At 41.2% G+C, this 18,546-nt stretch overlaps 1 protein-coding gene across 1 annotated transcript in view; it reads right to left on the bottom strand.

Moving 5' to 3' along the window:
- Positions 1-18,546, bottom strand: part of anks1b (ankyrin repeat and sterile alpha motif domain containing 1B) — a 195,557-nt gene that overhangs the window by 85,790 nt on the left and 91,221 nt on the right. Inside the window, exon 11 of the mRNA XM_070928639.1 lies at positions 10,060-10,216. Within this exon, the coding sequence (XP_070784740.1) occupies positions 10,060-10,216 (157 nt within the window). The remainder of the gene's footprint in view (positions 1-10,059; positions 10,217-18,546) is intronic.

Here is an 18,546-nt window from a genome sequence, read left to right as displayed (position 1 = left end):
AGCAGCCCGAATTAAATTTCAGAGGGAGAAAAGATCTTTCTTAATCAACTGGAAGAGACGCAAAACACAGACCAACACACCTTTCCTAAAATACTGCTGTCAGATCACACACTCACACACACACACACACACACACAGAAAATATCATCCAATTATGGTATGAGACCCAGCCAGGACACACACACACACACACACACACACACACACACGATGACATCACTATCAGTGATAGCAGAGTCATATACTCTTGCTGTGGAGGGATTGTTGCTTAAAGATTAAAGGTACAGTATATGAATGATCCATTCTCACACTTCAAATCAGAACTGAACTAAAAAAAAGTTTTCCTTGTTGTTTTAACTTTGAACGTAGTTGAAGGTGTGATTTTTCACAACTCCCACAAATCTTCTTCACGTATTCAAAAAGAACAAAGCCACACAGGAAAAAAAAACAAAGTGGGGCTTCTGATGATGTTTGGATAATGACACCAATAATGATACGGCTTCTACAATTTAGTTACATGGGCGCACCTTTGCATTTAATTTGCCAGGATGTTTAGGATGCTGAGGACGACTTACACCCTTACTTGCTCAGTAAGGGTTAACTCTAGAAGTGGATCTAAGACAAATGAATTTTAATCATGTCGTATTCATTTTCATAAAACAACAAAATAAGGACATAAAAGGACACTAGACAAGCGTCTTATTTAATGTCAACATACAGGAACGGTTCAGAAGAAGGGAAAGGTTTATTGTGGCAGAATCAGTACTTGTTTGGACTTTGTTTTATTCATCTCATTCTTTTACTCCCTGATTTCTGACTTCTAATTATACAGTAGCATCAATCCATTTAGTGATGGTTATGGACAAAAAGTCCTGAATGATTTCCCTTTTTAAGACCACCATTAGAAACACAGGGTAGTAGCAGGGCAATGATTTGGTCACTCGTCGAAATACTGAGAAATTCTGCATACTTGTGGAAAAATACTGGGTCTAAAGTTTTTAACTGTAAAAGTCACACCGGGTTACTAAAATCAAAAAACATCAAGGACACGGTGGCTATGACCTTGATTCGTGGATTCAACAGGGTTCACTGTTCCCTCCAGTCGTGCTTAGCTGACACAACATTGTTCCCAACTCTTTTAATGACTTTTTTGATCATCTGCTAATTTGTTGTTGGTGGATCATTACGTCTGAATTACCAAAGAGATGACTGGAAAATTAAAGAACTGCTCCTCCGCTTGCCAATCCCAAATCCATCTCTGCTCGTGTCAGCAGCTTCACAGCCTCGTCTCTCCCCAAGAAACCACGATTCAAACTGCTTTGCTCTCTGATCAGCAGCATCCAGACAAGTGCCTTTGACGTGTGTGTGTGTGTGTGTGTGTGTGTGTGTGTGTGTGTGTGTGTGTAAGTAATTATATGTTTGATCTGAGCTGTGATCTCATTACATTTTAGCTTTTGGTTGTTGTTTGCCTGCAACTGTGACACTTCTTTGATTAGCTTTTGTGAAGCACATGAATATATATAAGTCCGTCAAGTAGCATTTAACTACAGTTAATTTTCAGCCATTTTGTTAGACTGCAAGGACACTGGGAGATATCATTCTGACTCACTTTTTCAATAAAGTGAATCAAATAAAAGACAAATTCATGCAGAAAAAAAAGATCGTTTCTCTGATATAATAACTTAATCTGTTTTCATTCTTACAGCTCAATCATGAAGGTGGTGTAAAACTGAAGGTGTCTGGCTCCTGCTTCAGAATTTGCCACCATCCTCCATCATATATTTATTTTGAATTTCAACAGTCTGACTGCAGACACACAATCACACACACACACACACACACACACACACACACACACACACACACACACACACACACATCAGTCCTTCAGGGAAAGTGTCTTCATGTGTGTGTGTGTGTGTGTGTGCATGAATGCATGTGCAAACACAGACGGAGGTACTCACTTGATTTTACATAGGGGTTGTGAAAGAACACACAGCTGCAGACACACACACACACACACACACAAATACACACACATCATAAAGAGCTGCCAGGAGCTGAATCAGTGATTAAATGTGGGCATAAATAGATAAAATAAAAACAGGAAAATGAGAGAAAGGGAGAAGAAAAGAAGGATGCAACAGAGGGATATATATAGATAGAGATTGAGGTTTTGTCCTATTGAGTAAATAAGCCTGTCAACACTGAGGCTTTGATGATGGATGTGTGTGTGTGTGTGTGTGTGTGTGTGTGTGTGTTTGTGACTGTGCTTCCTTCAGATCTGCCTTGAGCTCACTCCTGGGAAACACTCTCAGTCCTCCTTGCCAAAGGGAATATGTGTTTATGTGTGAGTGTGCACATAAAGGTGCATATACATAACACAAGCATGAGAGTGTAGATGTAATAACTGCAGGGTATTATGCCTAACTGCTTAAATCCATATGTTTAGGTTTGTGTGTGTGTGTGTGTGTGAGGCAGTGAGAAATAACCTCTGGGAAAATGTGAAATATGAAACAGGTTTCCCAGATATTCTTTGCATGCCAGGCATACATGGTACAGTATGTGTGTGTGAGGTACTGAGTATAACAGAGCCTGGATTTACACAAACGCATCTCTGTGTACATTCAAGGCCGGTTGCACAGCTTGTTAATGCAGGCATGCAGCAGTGCGCAACGGAGGAGTGTGTCTAAGTGAGCGCTTGGTGTGAGCAAGGGTTCAAATCAGCTGTCCTCTTCCTACCCACCTAACAAGACAAAAACTGTCAACTTCAGACATGTTCCTCTGGCTGTCAGTTCTGCCTCTGTGCCACTCTGACAAGTACCATTTCATATGTACACTGTATCTGTGTGTGTGTGTGTGTGTGTATGTGTGTGTGTGTGTGTGTGTGTGTGCAGCCACCCTCACATGTTCTCCTCTATGTCAGAGCAGCAAATTGCAGCTTAACTCTCAACACAGTGTTTCCAATTTGATCAAATTCTCAGTTTTAAGTGTGTTTTTAGTTTTAAGATACCAGCCAGAGTTAAGAGTCATAAGATAAACTTTACTGATCCCATGCAGGGAAAGCATGGAGCAAAGCAACAAAAATACAAAAACAGATAGCAAGTATAGATAAGCAACTTTAAAAAACAATAATACTATGCACATATAGTACTACATGTACTACTATAGACAAAATGAAGCACTGAAAATCTAAAAACTAAATACTATACACACTAACGTAATTAGAAAAAAATAGTCACAAATCAATGAGGAGACAAGGAAGTTGCTATATAAAATAAAAATGACACAAAAATTGTAATGTAATTGTTATGCAAGTAAACCAGTTCAATACATCGATTTCTAGTGGCTGTCAAAGAGGAAGATGCTCTGTTGCCTCTCTTTCAACAAGTCAATGGGCCTCAACCCTTTTAATGGCAAAGCCCTGGAGTTACTACTTGCTGCCATTAGCCACTCTGAGCCTAAGTGGGATAAATGGGGCGACACGCAGCAACATCACAGCTTCATCCACCGGGGAGAGCTGAGGGCGGAAGCTAATATGGGAGGGAAGGTAAGACACAAAAGACCTCTATTCATGAACCTTACAGGTCACAACACTGCGGTGTGCATACCTGATCTGAGATCATTCATAGATGAAACACGGCGGTGATCGCTGTGACAAAGCCATATTACTGCTGCCTCTTTCTTTAACATAATCCAGGTGGTGGCTAATGAAAATTAACACGGTGATTAAGTATTAAATGTTTTATATTAACCACCTAATTAGACTGTGTGAAGGTTCAGAAGTTGGCAGACTAAATATGAGCTCTGGACCTGCAAAAATGTTCAATAAATGGACATGAAGGTGTTAAAATCAAGCAGCAGCAAATCCCAAAATATTACAAATTCCTTCACACTGCCAAAACGCCATCAGCCCAAGTGTTAAGAAAAAAACACTATATCTTTTAAATAACTATGAAAAAATAAGAACAAGACCAGAATTGGTTGCCGTACTGCGGAATTCAAAATTCAAGATTTCTACCTGTCACAAGAAAGTTCACTGAGATTCGCGACACATTGACTTTTAAAGTATTGTAGAGGACACACACATGCACAAACACACACAGGTCTGTAGTTTCATGTTGCACACGTCAGCAGCGGCTTGTTTACCAGTTGAAGTGTGTGTTTATCTCAGGAGGAGTCAGTCGATAGCAGAAAAGAAGCACTTTTGCTCTAACCGCTTGGCAGCGCTTTCTGTCTGCTCCGTACGTGAATGAAGGCTGCGAGGCTTCGCCTGCAGGTCCCTCCTGTCTTCGTATCTCCAGCATCACATTTCAACTGCAATGCTTTTGTTTTGCTGCAACCTGGCAGTCAGCACCACAATCCTGTGGTTCCAACCTTCTGTGGTGGAACTGATTATAACGTCTCTATCTACTCTTTTCCAGCACAAACTTCATTACAAATACTGTTAAGGATTTTGCTTTGAATATAAAAATAGAAAATCAGAAATATGTCGAGGTTAAGTCATTGAGAGGATCTCTGCAAAACTTCAGTTGAAAGCAGAGAAATCTTCATGGAGTGACGACCAATATTTGCAGTACTACAGGTATCCATCTAATATTAAAGGCATTTATAACATTAACAAGACATTTTCACAGCAGACATTTTGACACAGGTGAAACAAATTTAACAGTAGCTCAGTTCCATGAAGTATCCCAGTGCGACGGTGACAGTTAAATGTTACCAATGTTTTCCTGCTATGACAAGCCAAAATGTGCGCTATGAAAAAGGCCTATTACACACGCTGGCTTACTGTCATACTTCAAGTGTCCAAAATCACTCAGTAGTGAGCAGTAAATCAAGATTTTGGACACCAAATCGTCACCACCGACAACTATAGAATCACACACCGGTAATTTTTGCAACTACAAAATATGGAGCAGTGCATTGTGGGATTGTCAACACCAAGTAGTGTACATGCCATGGGCACTATTTTTTTCTTCCATCATGGACACTATAAACTTCACATTCAAAGCCAGACAGCCAGGTAAATATAGTGCACTACTGTTATACTAAGTAAGCAGTGATTTCAGACACAACCACCGTCACGATCTACTGGGACACTTAATATCATTTAAGTTATTAGTAATGATGTGTATTATTTGATACTAATCGTAAAAGTAGTCTTTTCATAAAATGGTATGCAGCACAAAGTTGCTACTATGCAATGTTCCAGGAAAACAATTTGCAGATGTTGGGGCCCCATACAGATAAGATTTATTACTGTCCTGACATGGTCTTCCTTGGGATATGGGAGTCACGAGATAGAGGTTAAGGTCAGGGATGTGAAAGGTCATTCTGAGAGGTCTCTTTTCCTGACCCCTAGATGGGAAACGGAAGTTTACAGACTCGTGTGTTATAGTAGGACCCCATGTATGTCTAAAGGTATAAAAGACGAGCTTGAACAGTGTTCGAGGCAGCAGTACTGATTTGGCTACGGGTGCTGTACAGGTCAAGATGCGCATGCCTGTTGATCCTGATCTTTGATGCAAATAAAGAATATTATGTAAAAAGTCAGTATCAGCGGAGTTTCCTTCCATCATCGAATCATCGCCTACATCTGGGGAATGAAGAAGAAATTGACAACAGTAACACCTCTGATTTTTTTCTTTCTAAAAACAAATACATGCTTGCTTGTTGAGCTAAAACAAGAGCCTTTTCCTTGGTTGCTAAAAGGTTGACATGCAGGCTTTTGTCACATGCACACAAGATGTAGCCAAGTGTCACAGCAGAGATGGATTCCCTCATTTGTTACGAATGAAATTCCATCAGAAAGGAATCCATCTAACATCTCAGTATAATCCTGAGTTAATGTACAACATGACTGCCTTAGGACTCATTGAGTGGTAGGATTATGCACACAAGTCTGTACTCGGCGTACTTCGCATTATAAAGAAGAGAATGCCATTTATTCACTGTCAGAAATGATAACTGTCGTGTCAGAGGACATATGGTGCGACGTGAATTAACATCCCAATGTGATCTTTCATGAATACAACAGCCGCAAGAAGACAAAAGGAAAAGAACGACAAAAGTAAATTGAAAAGAGAGCGAGGGGCAGTGAGATGTTCAAGAAAAGCTGGGAGTCTCCTCAACTGTGAGACTGCAGCAGCCCACAGCTGCAGACAACCAGCCGACAGCACAGGACAGGTGGATGTCAGGCAGGGCTTACACTGCAAAAAACATCCATCTCCACGAAGTTTAACATGCAGCTCACTTGTTTCAAGAAACTCGTAATAGCTTCATGGCCTCTTGTTTGAAGGCTGTGTGGTCCGGTGGTCTGTGATGATAATTGTGGGCTGACTCTGCAGCAGCCATGTCTGCTACTGGTATCACGAGTCACATCAACTTTATTTGAGATCTGTAACGTTTCCCTATCTGAGATCCGTCAGCCTCCAAACTCCTGACAGAGAGAACCTGTGGAGGAACTGTGTTACACCTGAAAGCCTCTGAGTGCCTGTCCCGAGACCTTGTTGTTTTTCACTCATTTCAATCCTGTTATCTTTGAGCTGATCACCCTGCGCTCAGTCATCTCATGATAATCAGCTGATGATAATCCTCTGTGTATAAAAGCTACGAGGAGACAAAAGACCTGTGTGGCCACATGTTACTTCATATCATCACAGTCTAATTTTGTAACTTTCTTACTTTGTATAACAAATCTTATACATAGATTTTTGTGAGTAATTTCATGGCATCATCTTAAAACAATAAGAATATCTCACCTATGCCTTCACATTTGTATTTTGTAGCTTATCTAACCAATTCCATTTCCATGTGCAAACAACTGGCCACAATGTGAAATGTCTTATTGATTATGCGTATCAATGTCTGTGTCATGAAAGCAGCAGGACTGCATGAAAAATGAAAGTAGTGTGGTAGTGGGGAGCTGAATCATTAAGCCATTAAAGCCATTAAAGTAATTAAAGTCCAAACCCAACGCAGCTGTGTAGACCAGTGTGCAGCGTGTTGTCGGCCAATTCAACCAGTTTACCACCTTGAAACGAATGTGTTAAAAGAAGGCAAATCACACTTTTTATTTCCTTCAGAAATAAATATTTCATTTGTATATTATTACATATTGCAGTTATCTTTAACTTTCACACAATTCAGGCTACATTTATTTCTTTATTTTCCATTAATAGTGTATTATTTTCATTCCTTCTGCTTATTCTGTTACTTTTACTGGAGCCCAAACTCATTACACTGTCATTAATAACTGTTTCAAACTTCTACTCATCCATTTTTACTTGATATGTTCGTTAGGTTGTCAGGTGTCAGGTACTTTTATCTCAACCTAGCAGGAAGAAAATGGCATCTGATCCTGAAACGTGATATTTAAAAAAAACTTGCATAATGTAACATTTGTGAACAAGAGAGGAAGACTTTTAAGACTAATTTTTTTCGCAGTGAAATGCACTAAGTCTCTCCTCTCTACTTTTCCCTTTTCCTCTTTTCTCTTTCCCCACGTTCCTTCATCATCATATGCTTCATCTCTGAGGCAGATAAAGGGAGACTGACTCACACCCATGTCCAATTAGCCTAACATGTGACTGGACTCAAAGCAGGACTCCTGGATTTTCTCTCCTGCTGTGTCACAGATTCACATTCATGATGGCTTAGCCTGAAACGACCCTCCAACTTCGTCGGCTATAATCTGCCCTGTCTCGGTCTCAGACTCTTCCTCACCTTTCGTTATAGTCTTTCTCTCTCAGTATCTGAAGCCTGCATTTCTACTCATTTTTAGCAATGACATGGAAATGTATGGAGTCCTCCCTCTTCTGTCTTCTCTGACTCTCTTTTGCTCTCCCACATTTTGTGTTGATGTCTCTCTCTTTCACTCTCATCTTCATCCTCTCTGTATGTCTCTCTCTCATTTGGGCAGGTAACAGCGTTTAGAGAGCTGAGAGCAAACAGAACACCCACACTGCTCACTTACGTCAGTGGAGCAATTTTCTACCAAAAGACACTTTAATATGAAGCAGCTAACCTCTCAGTTCACACACACACACACACACTCACACACACACACACACACACACACACACACACGCAATCTACACTGTATATTGACAGTTCAACTCTCCTCTATCCTGCAGCCAATCACAGACGAGCTGTAACAGCCAAACGTGGGATGAGACATGGGTGAACACACACAAAAAACAAGCCTCTACAGTAGCCTCTCTCCGCTCCTGTCTGGGGGGGGGGGGGGTTGATGGGGAAGGAGGGGAGGGGGGGGGGTGTCACTAGCAAGGCAGTTCCCATGGCAACATACAGGTGACTCACCAGCTGGTGATGCAGTTGCCGTGACAACCTGCAGTGTGTAGCATCGCTATGGGAGCTGAGTGAAAAGGAAGAGCACAATGTGGGTGTTTGTTGTCGTTGGTGTTGAAGTACAACGCCGCAGACTGAACAACTGATGAGACACAGAAAACAGAACTGACTGAAAGGTCCGAGGCCGGAGGATCAACAAACACGGAATACTAAACTGAAAACAGGTTTGAAGACAGTCTGGATGCCACTGGAAAAGTGAACCGACGCAGGAATAAAGTTCTGAATAAGTACTTCAGCTAATAAACTCTTGTTTGGACAGGATTTATATTCCAGGAGGGCAGTAACATATTTGCCCTGGTCCTCTGTAACTAAACTCATCAGAAGGTACTTTGTATTATGGTGGAATAGTATTAAAGCTGCACTATTCAGTATTTTTAAATTAAAATTTATCAAATGTTCATGTGCAATGTGAAGTCTCACCACTGGAACCACAATCAGCATCAGGCCCGCTGTACGCTACCTGCCCAGCACCAAACAACAGACAGTTAGACCAGCTACAGTAGTTAGAGATTAGCTGGCCAACATAGTGGAGCATTTAACAGTTACAGAGCCAGATATTCCCTTTAGGAGTTGGTTGAGACCAAAACAGAGATAAAAGGAGAGTAAATATTGGACTCTTCAGACGCAATGGACACTGACTCAAGTGACATCACTTCAAATCGCAAAATCTGAGTTACCCCTTTTATGATATTAAAAAGGGACGATGATGAAACAAGCACATTGATAAACAGTAGGTATTTGGGACTGTAACGAATACTGTAGTAAGGAAAGAAAAATCACACATATATGTGATCCAGACTGACATCTGATCTGTGCATGCAATATTAAAATCACCCAACCTCCCCTCAAGAAATCCAAACAGTGCTATAGGTCTAAATTCAACAATGCAAAACAATGTTGCTCTCACTCTCACCAACGTTTTTTCACACCTGTTTATTGCTATGAAACTATGAAAGTCGTGATCATCACAACAGTGGGACGTTCATATGGATTCTTGCTTGTGAACAAAGTAAACATGATCACCCTGGAAGGCACCATATGTTCCACTGGACCAAACACAAAGAGTGTGTACGAAGAAATAAATACTCAGACAGTAGAAGTTTACACAAAAATTAAAAACATATTGTTGGTTGTTGACTCTTTTTACAGTTTTGCAGGTTCAGTTGATCCAGCTCACCTGGATGACTACATTTTGATGACTGACTGTACATTTTTTGTACTGCAAATATCTGTGTTGAATCCTTTCAGATGGTTTGTACCGTTTACATGCTGCATCTTGTAAATCTATTAGCAGCAAGCAATGAAAGAATACAGCAGCTACCTTGCTGAGGAAGGTGTGGGAGGACTAATATGGGATTTTACAAACTTATTACTCAAGATCATTTATGCACAAACTTCTGATAAAGATTTTTCTTTTCCCCCCAAATGTTTCCAACTTTGATGTTAGCAATTATAGCAATTATTTTGTAATGGATTAAGGCTCCTTTGACTGACAAGTTCATTGAGAAACAAAAAACTTAATAAATACTTTAATCTGTGATTTAAAAGTGACATATGAGGTTTCCAGTTGCTGGATTAAAGTAAACAGTGAAAGTGTTACCTAAATTACTACCACAAGAACAAATTAAATAAAAAAAGAAAGGATGAGGATGGCATCATCTGCAGTAGTTTTCTGCTTTGTCCTACCATTGCGTGGACAGGTGTTGGGCCGGTGGCTGATGTCGAGGGAGCAGGGTTTGCGCGTGACGGCTGTGGTCACGGACTCGTACGGGTTGTCCTCGTCCTCTGGCAGGAAAACATCCAGAGATGGCGAGGTGATAATCTCTGCTGAAAGCTTTGAATCCTGGGAGACGGACAGAGAGAGAGAGAGAAAAAAAACAGCAGAAGAGAAATGTGAGGGCAATTTGTTAAACATAACACATTATCCAGTAACAAGTGCACAATTTGACGGCCACAGGGATTCCCAACCATGACACAACATGCACATGTTGAATTTGAATGACTCCAGCAGAAACTACCAGCAGTGCTACATTCATGGAGCTAAACACAAACATGTACTAATTATGTACTGCAGCCATACTGGCCCATTATCATGTCCAACAGACACATAAATGATGCATTATGTTAATTAATAGTGTTTGGAAAGCAAAGCGAAGAGCCCTTTCACTGAGTTCAGATGCACAATGTTAGACCAAACTGAGTCATTTAGATTTTAAGAGCTATATGTGACAGACAGAAATCACAGAAATAAAAAGACTCAGCAAAAGAACAACAACAAAGAGATATTTGATGTTTTCAAATGTGTGGCAAACTGTGTCAATCCAGGGCCAAAGGTGTCCATCTTTTTGTTCGATTTGCCTGAGGTGCATCATAAGAAGCAAAAAGAAAACAACCAAACACATCAGCTCAGTAATCTCTCAGTTCAGCTCAAGGCCATCACTCAAGTCCAACCACGTCCTCACAGTTGGATTATCATGAAAGATTTAGGCCAATGTTCAAAGCAAACACTGAAATAGGAAAAAGTTTGAACTTTTCTTTCTTCTTTTCAATCCTGGAGAGTCTCATTTAGAGTCTCTTAACGGTCCCTTCAGGACTTTTGGGGTTTTGTTCGCTGTGATTACTGAGATCAACGAGGTTTTGCTGGAGCTTTTACTTAAAAGAAAGTCTCAAGTTAGCATTCATCTGCTATAGAATTGTTGATTTGTGTTCAAGTGCCTTTAATAAACAGTAGATTGCAGTGAAATTGCTGCAATTTGGGAAAAATCTGTCCATAATTTTTAGGATTGAGGGTTTTATGTGGAAATGTGAACACTTCAAAACCCTGGAATATGTTTCAGAACTGTTTTATAATCTGGAACCTTATAAATATGAGATGACTTAACTCTAACTGATGAAAGAGGTGGCTGTTAAAATCAGTCCTTTGACGGTGCATTAGCCTCAGGGTCTCATCACATGGTGTGAATGAAGTTTAAAAAGAGCAAAACAACTGCTGAGAAACAGGGCAAAACATTCCCTCTAAAACAACAGCAAGCGTTCAAAGTCAAAACAGAATCTATTTATTCCCACCTGCTGGCTGAGCAATTCCCAACATACTGGTTCATTTGCATGCTGGACAGGCCAAACATTTCACTTAGTCTGACCTTTTCAAGGTACAGTGATATTGCCAATATTATCTTACTTATTTATATTAAGGCAACATGGGGATTGGACTTTTGCTTGTATACTTCATGTTTATGCTCTCAGCTAAGATGATGACATCTTGGTTCAGAAGAACAGGACACGTGTCTTTGCATCCGTTTGTCTTAAAGTCTGCACCATCCACCAATAAACCTCAGTGTGATCCTCGACAAACAACTGTCCTAAGCGGTCCAACACAGCAGCCACCACTTGATCCTGCTGAATTGATCTCTACAAGATTTGACCTCAGTAGGATCAGACACAGCAGCAAGTCCTTACAGCTGCAGGTCCAAGCTCCTCTAATCTACAAAGCCTGACTGCTGAAACTCCATCTTTGTTGGCCATCCTGCATCCTTCGCTCACATCATCCCCCTGTTTCTCCTGGCTTTTCCTCTCTCTCTCTCTTAACTCAATTGTAGAGGCAAAATGAAAATATATCATCTGTAAATGAATAAATCATAAATAATCTTTAAGAAAAGAAAAGAGTGTCTATCCACTTTATGATACAGGTGGGAAAACCATTTCAGCACCACTCCTCCATCAGGCTCTGGCTCTCACCAAGAAAAGGTTATAAATCCAACACACACACCAGAAATAAAGCACTTGTTATTCTTGGTAGTTCATTATTAGACTGTTAATAGGAAGGATGTTATTGCTTAATTAATGCTGTTGCACTTTTTGTTTGTTTTGTTTTGTAAGCCTCTCTGAATGTGTGTAATTTGCATACTAAATGAAATACATCAGTGATTTTTACCAAAAAGGGCTTGCAGCAGTTCGAAAAAAAAACCTCATTCATTTGGAGGTGATTCATTCAGAGTAACGTGTGAGGACATGTCTCTCTTTGGGTGTTTGAGGAGAATTACAGATTGCACTTTGTTGAAGCATTGGTGAAAAGGTTGAGCCCCAAAGGGCTCCGGGAGAGAGCTGAGGACCAAAAGGTCCCTTATCTCTGAGGCAGATGTGTACCCAGAAAGAATGAAAAACAAGAGTGAGTGATGTGAAGTAGGGGAAAAGGTTACAGGGGGCGCACGTCATCTCGTCCGAAGAGACAAAACATTTCTTTCCAGCAACGCAGCCTCTGGATGTCTGCCTTTTTCCCATAACGCAACACTCTATCATCATTTCTGAAGTGTCACTTGCCCCTGGTTCTACCCTTCCTAATGGGATCAGTGGTAAACATGTCACCATGGCGATAAGTTGTCGGAGTGGCTATGAATGTCCTCAACCCCGCACCGCATATATTTCTCAACCATCTGACTCTATCTTTTCCCCCTTTGCCCTCTCGCAACCTCCTTTTCTCATTCAACAGCCATTACTCTTCCTGTCATCATCTGCTACTACATTACCCAGACTGCACCACGCCATCAATCACACACTGAGCACACTCAAAACGGATTAATCATTCTGGCTGACAGAGCAATCAGTCCCTTGATGATTTCTCTCACTTACACCCTCCCCACTCAATCTGAGACTTATTTTACACTGCACTTTATTAAAAGGCCTACAAACTAAACTCCCCCTCTCCTTTCTCCCCCTCCCTTTTCTATCTCCATCAGCACTCAATTAGACTGCCATTACCAGCTAATGGAGATCCAGTCAGTCTTATATGCCTTCACTCTGCAGGTGGCCCGGCCACAGATGACATCGATTTGATGTGACAACCTGTTTAGCTGCAGATTTCACTCACAGAGCTGAAGGAAAGGCTGAGAGCTCTCAGATGGAGCCGTAAGGAGCTGCTGCTAGTTCACCGCTCATTTCAGGGACATAAAAACTCCACTCCGAATTATATTAACTATTATCAACTCATCTGACAGCATCAGGATCATCTTCATTTTGAGACTTTAGCATAACTGTGATTCCAAAAGAGAGACAATCAAGATTGTCAGCTTCAACAAGTGACTAAACTACATCTACAGTTTGCATACAGTGTGTTTACATAACCCACTTAGGGAGCCTAGTTACGGTTGGCTTTCAGCAGTAACCTGATTTCTTAAATGCCATGTAAATCAGAAACCTTTTCTCAGTCATTGGGGTAAGGGATTAAAGAAACATGTACTGAATGTATACTGTACCTGTAGCTGATAATTTGTGTACTTGTTACGTGGATTATGTTGCCCAGCCACATTTTTTTCTGGTACGCAGGACACTGGAGTGACCCTGCATATGGTTAGGTTTAGGCAACAAGTACTTTAGTTAAGGTTAGAACAATCGTGGTTATGGTTAAAGTAAACATGTCCTGTCTCACACTAAAAGGCACTATTTAGCCAAGACCACAATCTTTCCCGAACCTTAAAAAAGTGCTGCGAAAGTGCTTAAACATAACTATCATAAACAAGTCATGCTTTAGTTGCTGCAAGCAGATATTGTAGGAGAAATAAATCAATCAAATAGTAGTCAGGGAACAACAGTGAACACTCAACATATTGTATCACTACTACACTACTAAGTAAGAAAGTTATTCTTCCAAAATAAAGGTAGAGGAGAAATCTAATTACTGACTGCTGCATGGAAGACGTATTTACAGTAAATGTGTTGTCCAGTTTCCTGCATAATCTCATGTCACTGTGTCACCGGCAGGAAATGCGATAGATTGCTTTATGGCATGAAGCTGGAAGAGGGTGCAGTTCTGAAGAACAAGTCGAGATAAAGTTTCAGAGTAACTGGAAGTGAAAGTAAATCCAAATGGAAACTGACGCAACTGGAACAATTGCAACAGGAAGAGACAGGATGAATGGGGAATGCAGTCCTGATTTGAAAATAAAACATCAGCTCTAATACTTCTGATGAAACAGAGCTGAGATTAAGGCTACCAATCATCTCCACCATGGCCTCATTTGTTTACAGTAATTACCAAGATGTCACCATGAATTAACAATGAGATTCGGAAGTATTTAAAGTGCCACAGGTACAGTGGCATCATTAATAGAAGCACATGAGAAAAAGACAGAATGAGCTCAGGAAAGAGTTTCCTCTGTAGTGTCTACAGGGAGAAATTTAAAAAATGGAATGAAAAGGAGAGAGGGAAAAGAGATAGAAAGCAGGGAAGTATTAAGAAATGTGCCTGGAATTATCTTTAAAAGGACAGAGATAAGAGGAATCACCCATAGCGTGTACTGTAAATGAATTTCTCATTATCCCACCACGTGCTCCGTCTATTCCCTTCCCTTTATCACTACTCCTACCTCCTATCTCTCTCTTTCACTTCTACATCATCTCTCATTATTCCTGTTACTCTAAATCTCCCGCTTCCATCCAAGCAGCTTAGGAAGAAAGAGAAAGAGCGAGGCCAAAGCTGACAGGGGTACAAAACCCATCGCCAAGACAGAGAGAGAGAAGGGAAGGGAGAAGAAAACACAGGTAGATCAAAGGACGCAAGGATCCAACTCAACACTTACTTTGGAGTTTGCGTCAGCGAATCCAGGGGAGACGAGCACGAGACAGACAGACAGACAGAGCAGGAAGATGGAAATGAGTTCGTGCTGGGAAAGGGAAGCAGAGGAAGTGGGAGTGCAGTGAGTTTGGAGCAGGGACTTCCTCACACACACACACACACACACACAAACGTTAGAAAGACACACAGAAACACAAGTCAAATACAGGCAACATGCTTGATTTCTCACACACGGGACAGCAAGAAAAGAAACAGCAAAATATCCAATTCAGCAACAAGCTCAAAGTTTGAGCAATTCCCTCGGCAGCAGAAAACTACTTGGCACTCTCGAACAGGACGGTCACTGGAAGGAAATCCCTCGTGCTCAAGTCCACAGTGAAGCCTGGGTGCAAACAAAAATCTGGAGATGAAGAACGAATCCGGCAGTGTGGCGACAGGTTCAGCTACCTGATATCTTGATGAATCCTCGCACTTCTTGCCGCTCGGGCCTGAAGAGGTCAGAGGGCTTTAAAAAGTGGGAGAAAAGGCTTCACACGGGTCGATATGAGCAGTCCCTCCAACAAACAAACACACTCGGTCTTCATTCATTTCCCCTCCTCTCCCTCCACCCTCCCTCTCTATCTTTGAGGGCAGAGATAGGACACAGAGAAACTTGTGTCTGAGCTGAACAGGAAGAGAGCAGACAAACAGAGGCCTCCTCTGGCCACTAATTAGCAGGTCGTATGCAGCTCCCGTCCAACTGCAGAGGCCAGATTAAACGTTTGAGAGTGTGTGTGTGAGACGGCGCCTGCACATGTGACCAAAGGATTGTATATAACGGTGTGTGATTATATCTGTGTGGTGTTTGTACGTGTCTGTCTGCTTGCAGCAGATACAGTTAAAGTGTGTGATCATGTGAAAGCTTGTGTGCACACTTTTCTTTTCTCTATGTATGCATAATTAAGCCTGCTTGTGTTATATATAGTGTGTGTGTGTGTGTGTGTGTTTGCATGTGTGCAGGGCTGATAGGAAATGCGCTGTTGGTCACGTCCGAGGAACTTCTATCTTACAGTCTTAAATCCTGTGACTCTCTCTTCCTCTCTTGGTCTCCGGTTAACCCTCTACTATCACAGTCACGACCCAACCCACTGCCTCATGCACTGTACACCGAGTTCATAGGCCATCAGATATGAATAGAGGCTATAATTTGCTGGCATTTCCTCATGGAGGCTATTTGATTAGAGAGAAATGGAGAAATGGGAGGGGTGGACACTAGAGAGGACAATGGACCCTCTGAGGCCCTCAATGAGGGGAGAGACGGCGAGAGAGGTGCAGTCATGAGAGGACAGCACTGGAGAGACACTCTGACCAAAATACTGAAAGAAAATGATGAAAATATGCGTTTTCTTTCCGAGAGTGAGATGAGCAGTTTAATACCAATCTCATGACTGTGCATTAATTAGCCTGCCTTAGCGTGAAGACTGGAAGTTGGAAGCAGGGAAACGACTAGCCTGCCTCTGTTCAAAGTGGAACGAGTCTACAGCCATGCTACCAGCTCTGCGTGGCTGTGGGCACAGTGGTGCTTTGAGCCAGGCTAACTATTTCCCCTTGGCTAGAGAAACCAAACAAGTGTATTTCCAGAAATGTTGAACAGAAATCAGAAGGAGAGAATAAAAAGGTTTGTGGCATAAAAAAGATTGAGAAATACTGTTGTGGAAAAGATGAGAGAGAGTGAAGTAGAAGGAGAGAGGTGCAGGTTGGTCAGAGCAGCGAGCAGGGATTTCCTTGCAGAATTGGATTTCCCTCCATGGTTGGCTAATGCCACAGAAATCAGCTAGCTGAGCCACCCATGGGACGCCGACAGTCACTCCTCAGAAAATAACACCCTTCACATTCTCCATGATGGCTGCTGTATTGAGCAAAGCTCAAACTGTGGCTTCCCCTGGCTCCACACTTAATCCCACAGACACGGCAACCAGCCACAGCGAGAGGCAGAGCTGCTGCCGTGTGACCAAAGTTTTACTGCGTTTAACTGCAAGCCTGACAACTTCAGAGGAAGGTTTGGAGTACCACCTTAAGAGGCTGCTCAGGTGTAAGTGTGCTGCATAAATAAACAGCAATGTCAGAATGGTATTTTCTCTCCCTTTTAGAAATGTATATTCTCTGTTTAAGGACCTTTCTGTATGTACCTGCAAGACCACACACTAATGTGGAGTGTAGTTTTAGCAAGATGGCAAAACATTCTGGCAAAGGCACTGGTGCTGGCCTGAACTGCTGCACCAACATCTCTATCTGCTGTCTGGAGATCTGCAGTCAAAAGCTGACACAAACTGTCACAAAATGTATTAGAAACTTTAGCAGTTAGGTAGCTGGTACTCCTTTCCCTAACGTGTTGGATTCATAAAGCTATGTGAAGTTCACACAACCTACCACAGGAGGAGGAAGCGTTCCCACTCAGCAACATCCAAGTCATGTGAGGAGTTTCTACTTGTAGTTAGTCAAAATCCTTGTTATTAATTCATTATGAAAGTAAAACCCTGATTTTTTCAATTAATATAAACTCATAGTATACATCAATATAATTTATGTAGTATAGCTTACCCACCCAAAAAAAGGCCTAAAAAGACCAGATGGGTTTGAACTGACTTTCACTTGGATTCATTTCATGCATTAAAACATTCATCTGTTTCTTTGTGTTTGCTAAAAAAAACTCTGGAACTACCGAATGTTTGAACGACAAACAGTATTTTTATAATCCAATTTTATAATCCAAGTTTTTGCAATATTGATTTTTTATTTGATTTTCACTTGCTGCCATAAAACAGAAATAAATAAATAAATAAATAAAGGGGCACTCAGTGAGTCGTTTTTACGTGTTTTGCTGAATGAGTCTTCCTTGTTCTTTGTGGACCAGGCAGTACATTTAGTGGTGGCTCAGAGTGCCAAAATGACTTCCTATTATTATTATTACTCTGCTTTTTATATCTCAATCATCATACAGGGAATTGCTTTAGAGGATGCTTACCTTTTCCGTCAGATTCACTGCAACCTTGAAGACACACACACACACACACACACACACACACACACACACACACACACACACACACACACACCTTGCTGATGTGACAGCAGCACAGCATGACAGCTGTTCTGCCCTCATTTTTGATGGGCTTTGTTTTGGGGGTAGTGAAATATAGTATGCGGTGTGTTGGGACTCCCAAAAGCACGTCTTTGTTTTATACAGAGGTATTGTGGGCTATGCATCTGTAATCTTAACCACTAAAAATCTACAATATATATGTGTCGATGCAAAAACTCAGGGACCATTTCTTTCCCTGTAAAATCATCCAGTTCAAACTGTTTAGCCAATATAAAGACATCATAAATAGCCTAAAGAGAGAGAAATAAAGACTGAAAGTGACGAAAGAAAGAAAATGACAAGTAAGGTAAAAGACGAAAGGTCAGGAAGAGGAAAATTAGACCTCAAATTATCTGCCACAACGCCATTCTCCACAGCTGAACTGCCACACGACATGAGATAAAAAATAAAATAAAATAAAATACACGGTCCGTGGCATTAAACTGCAACTCAGAAACACAACTAGTGGTTCATGGAACAGCCT

The sequence above is a fragment of the Enoplosus armatus genome, chromosome 22 (genome assembly GCF_043641665.1).
Source record: "Enoplosus armatus isolate fEnoArm2 chromosome 22, fEnoArm2.hap1, whole genome shotgun sequence".
NCBI lineage: Eukaryota > Metazoa > Chordata > Actinopteri > Centrarchiformes > Enoplosidae > Enoplosus > Enoplosus armatus.
Note: the sequence above shows the minus strand (reverse complement) of the source record. Positions and strands in the feature narration are given on the sequence as shown.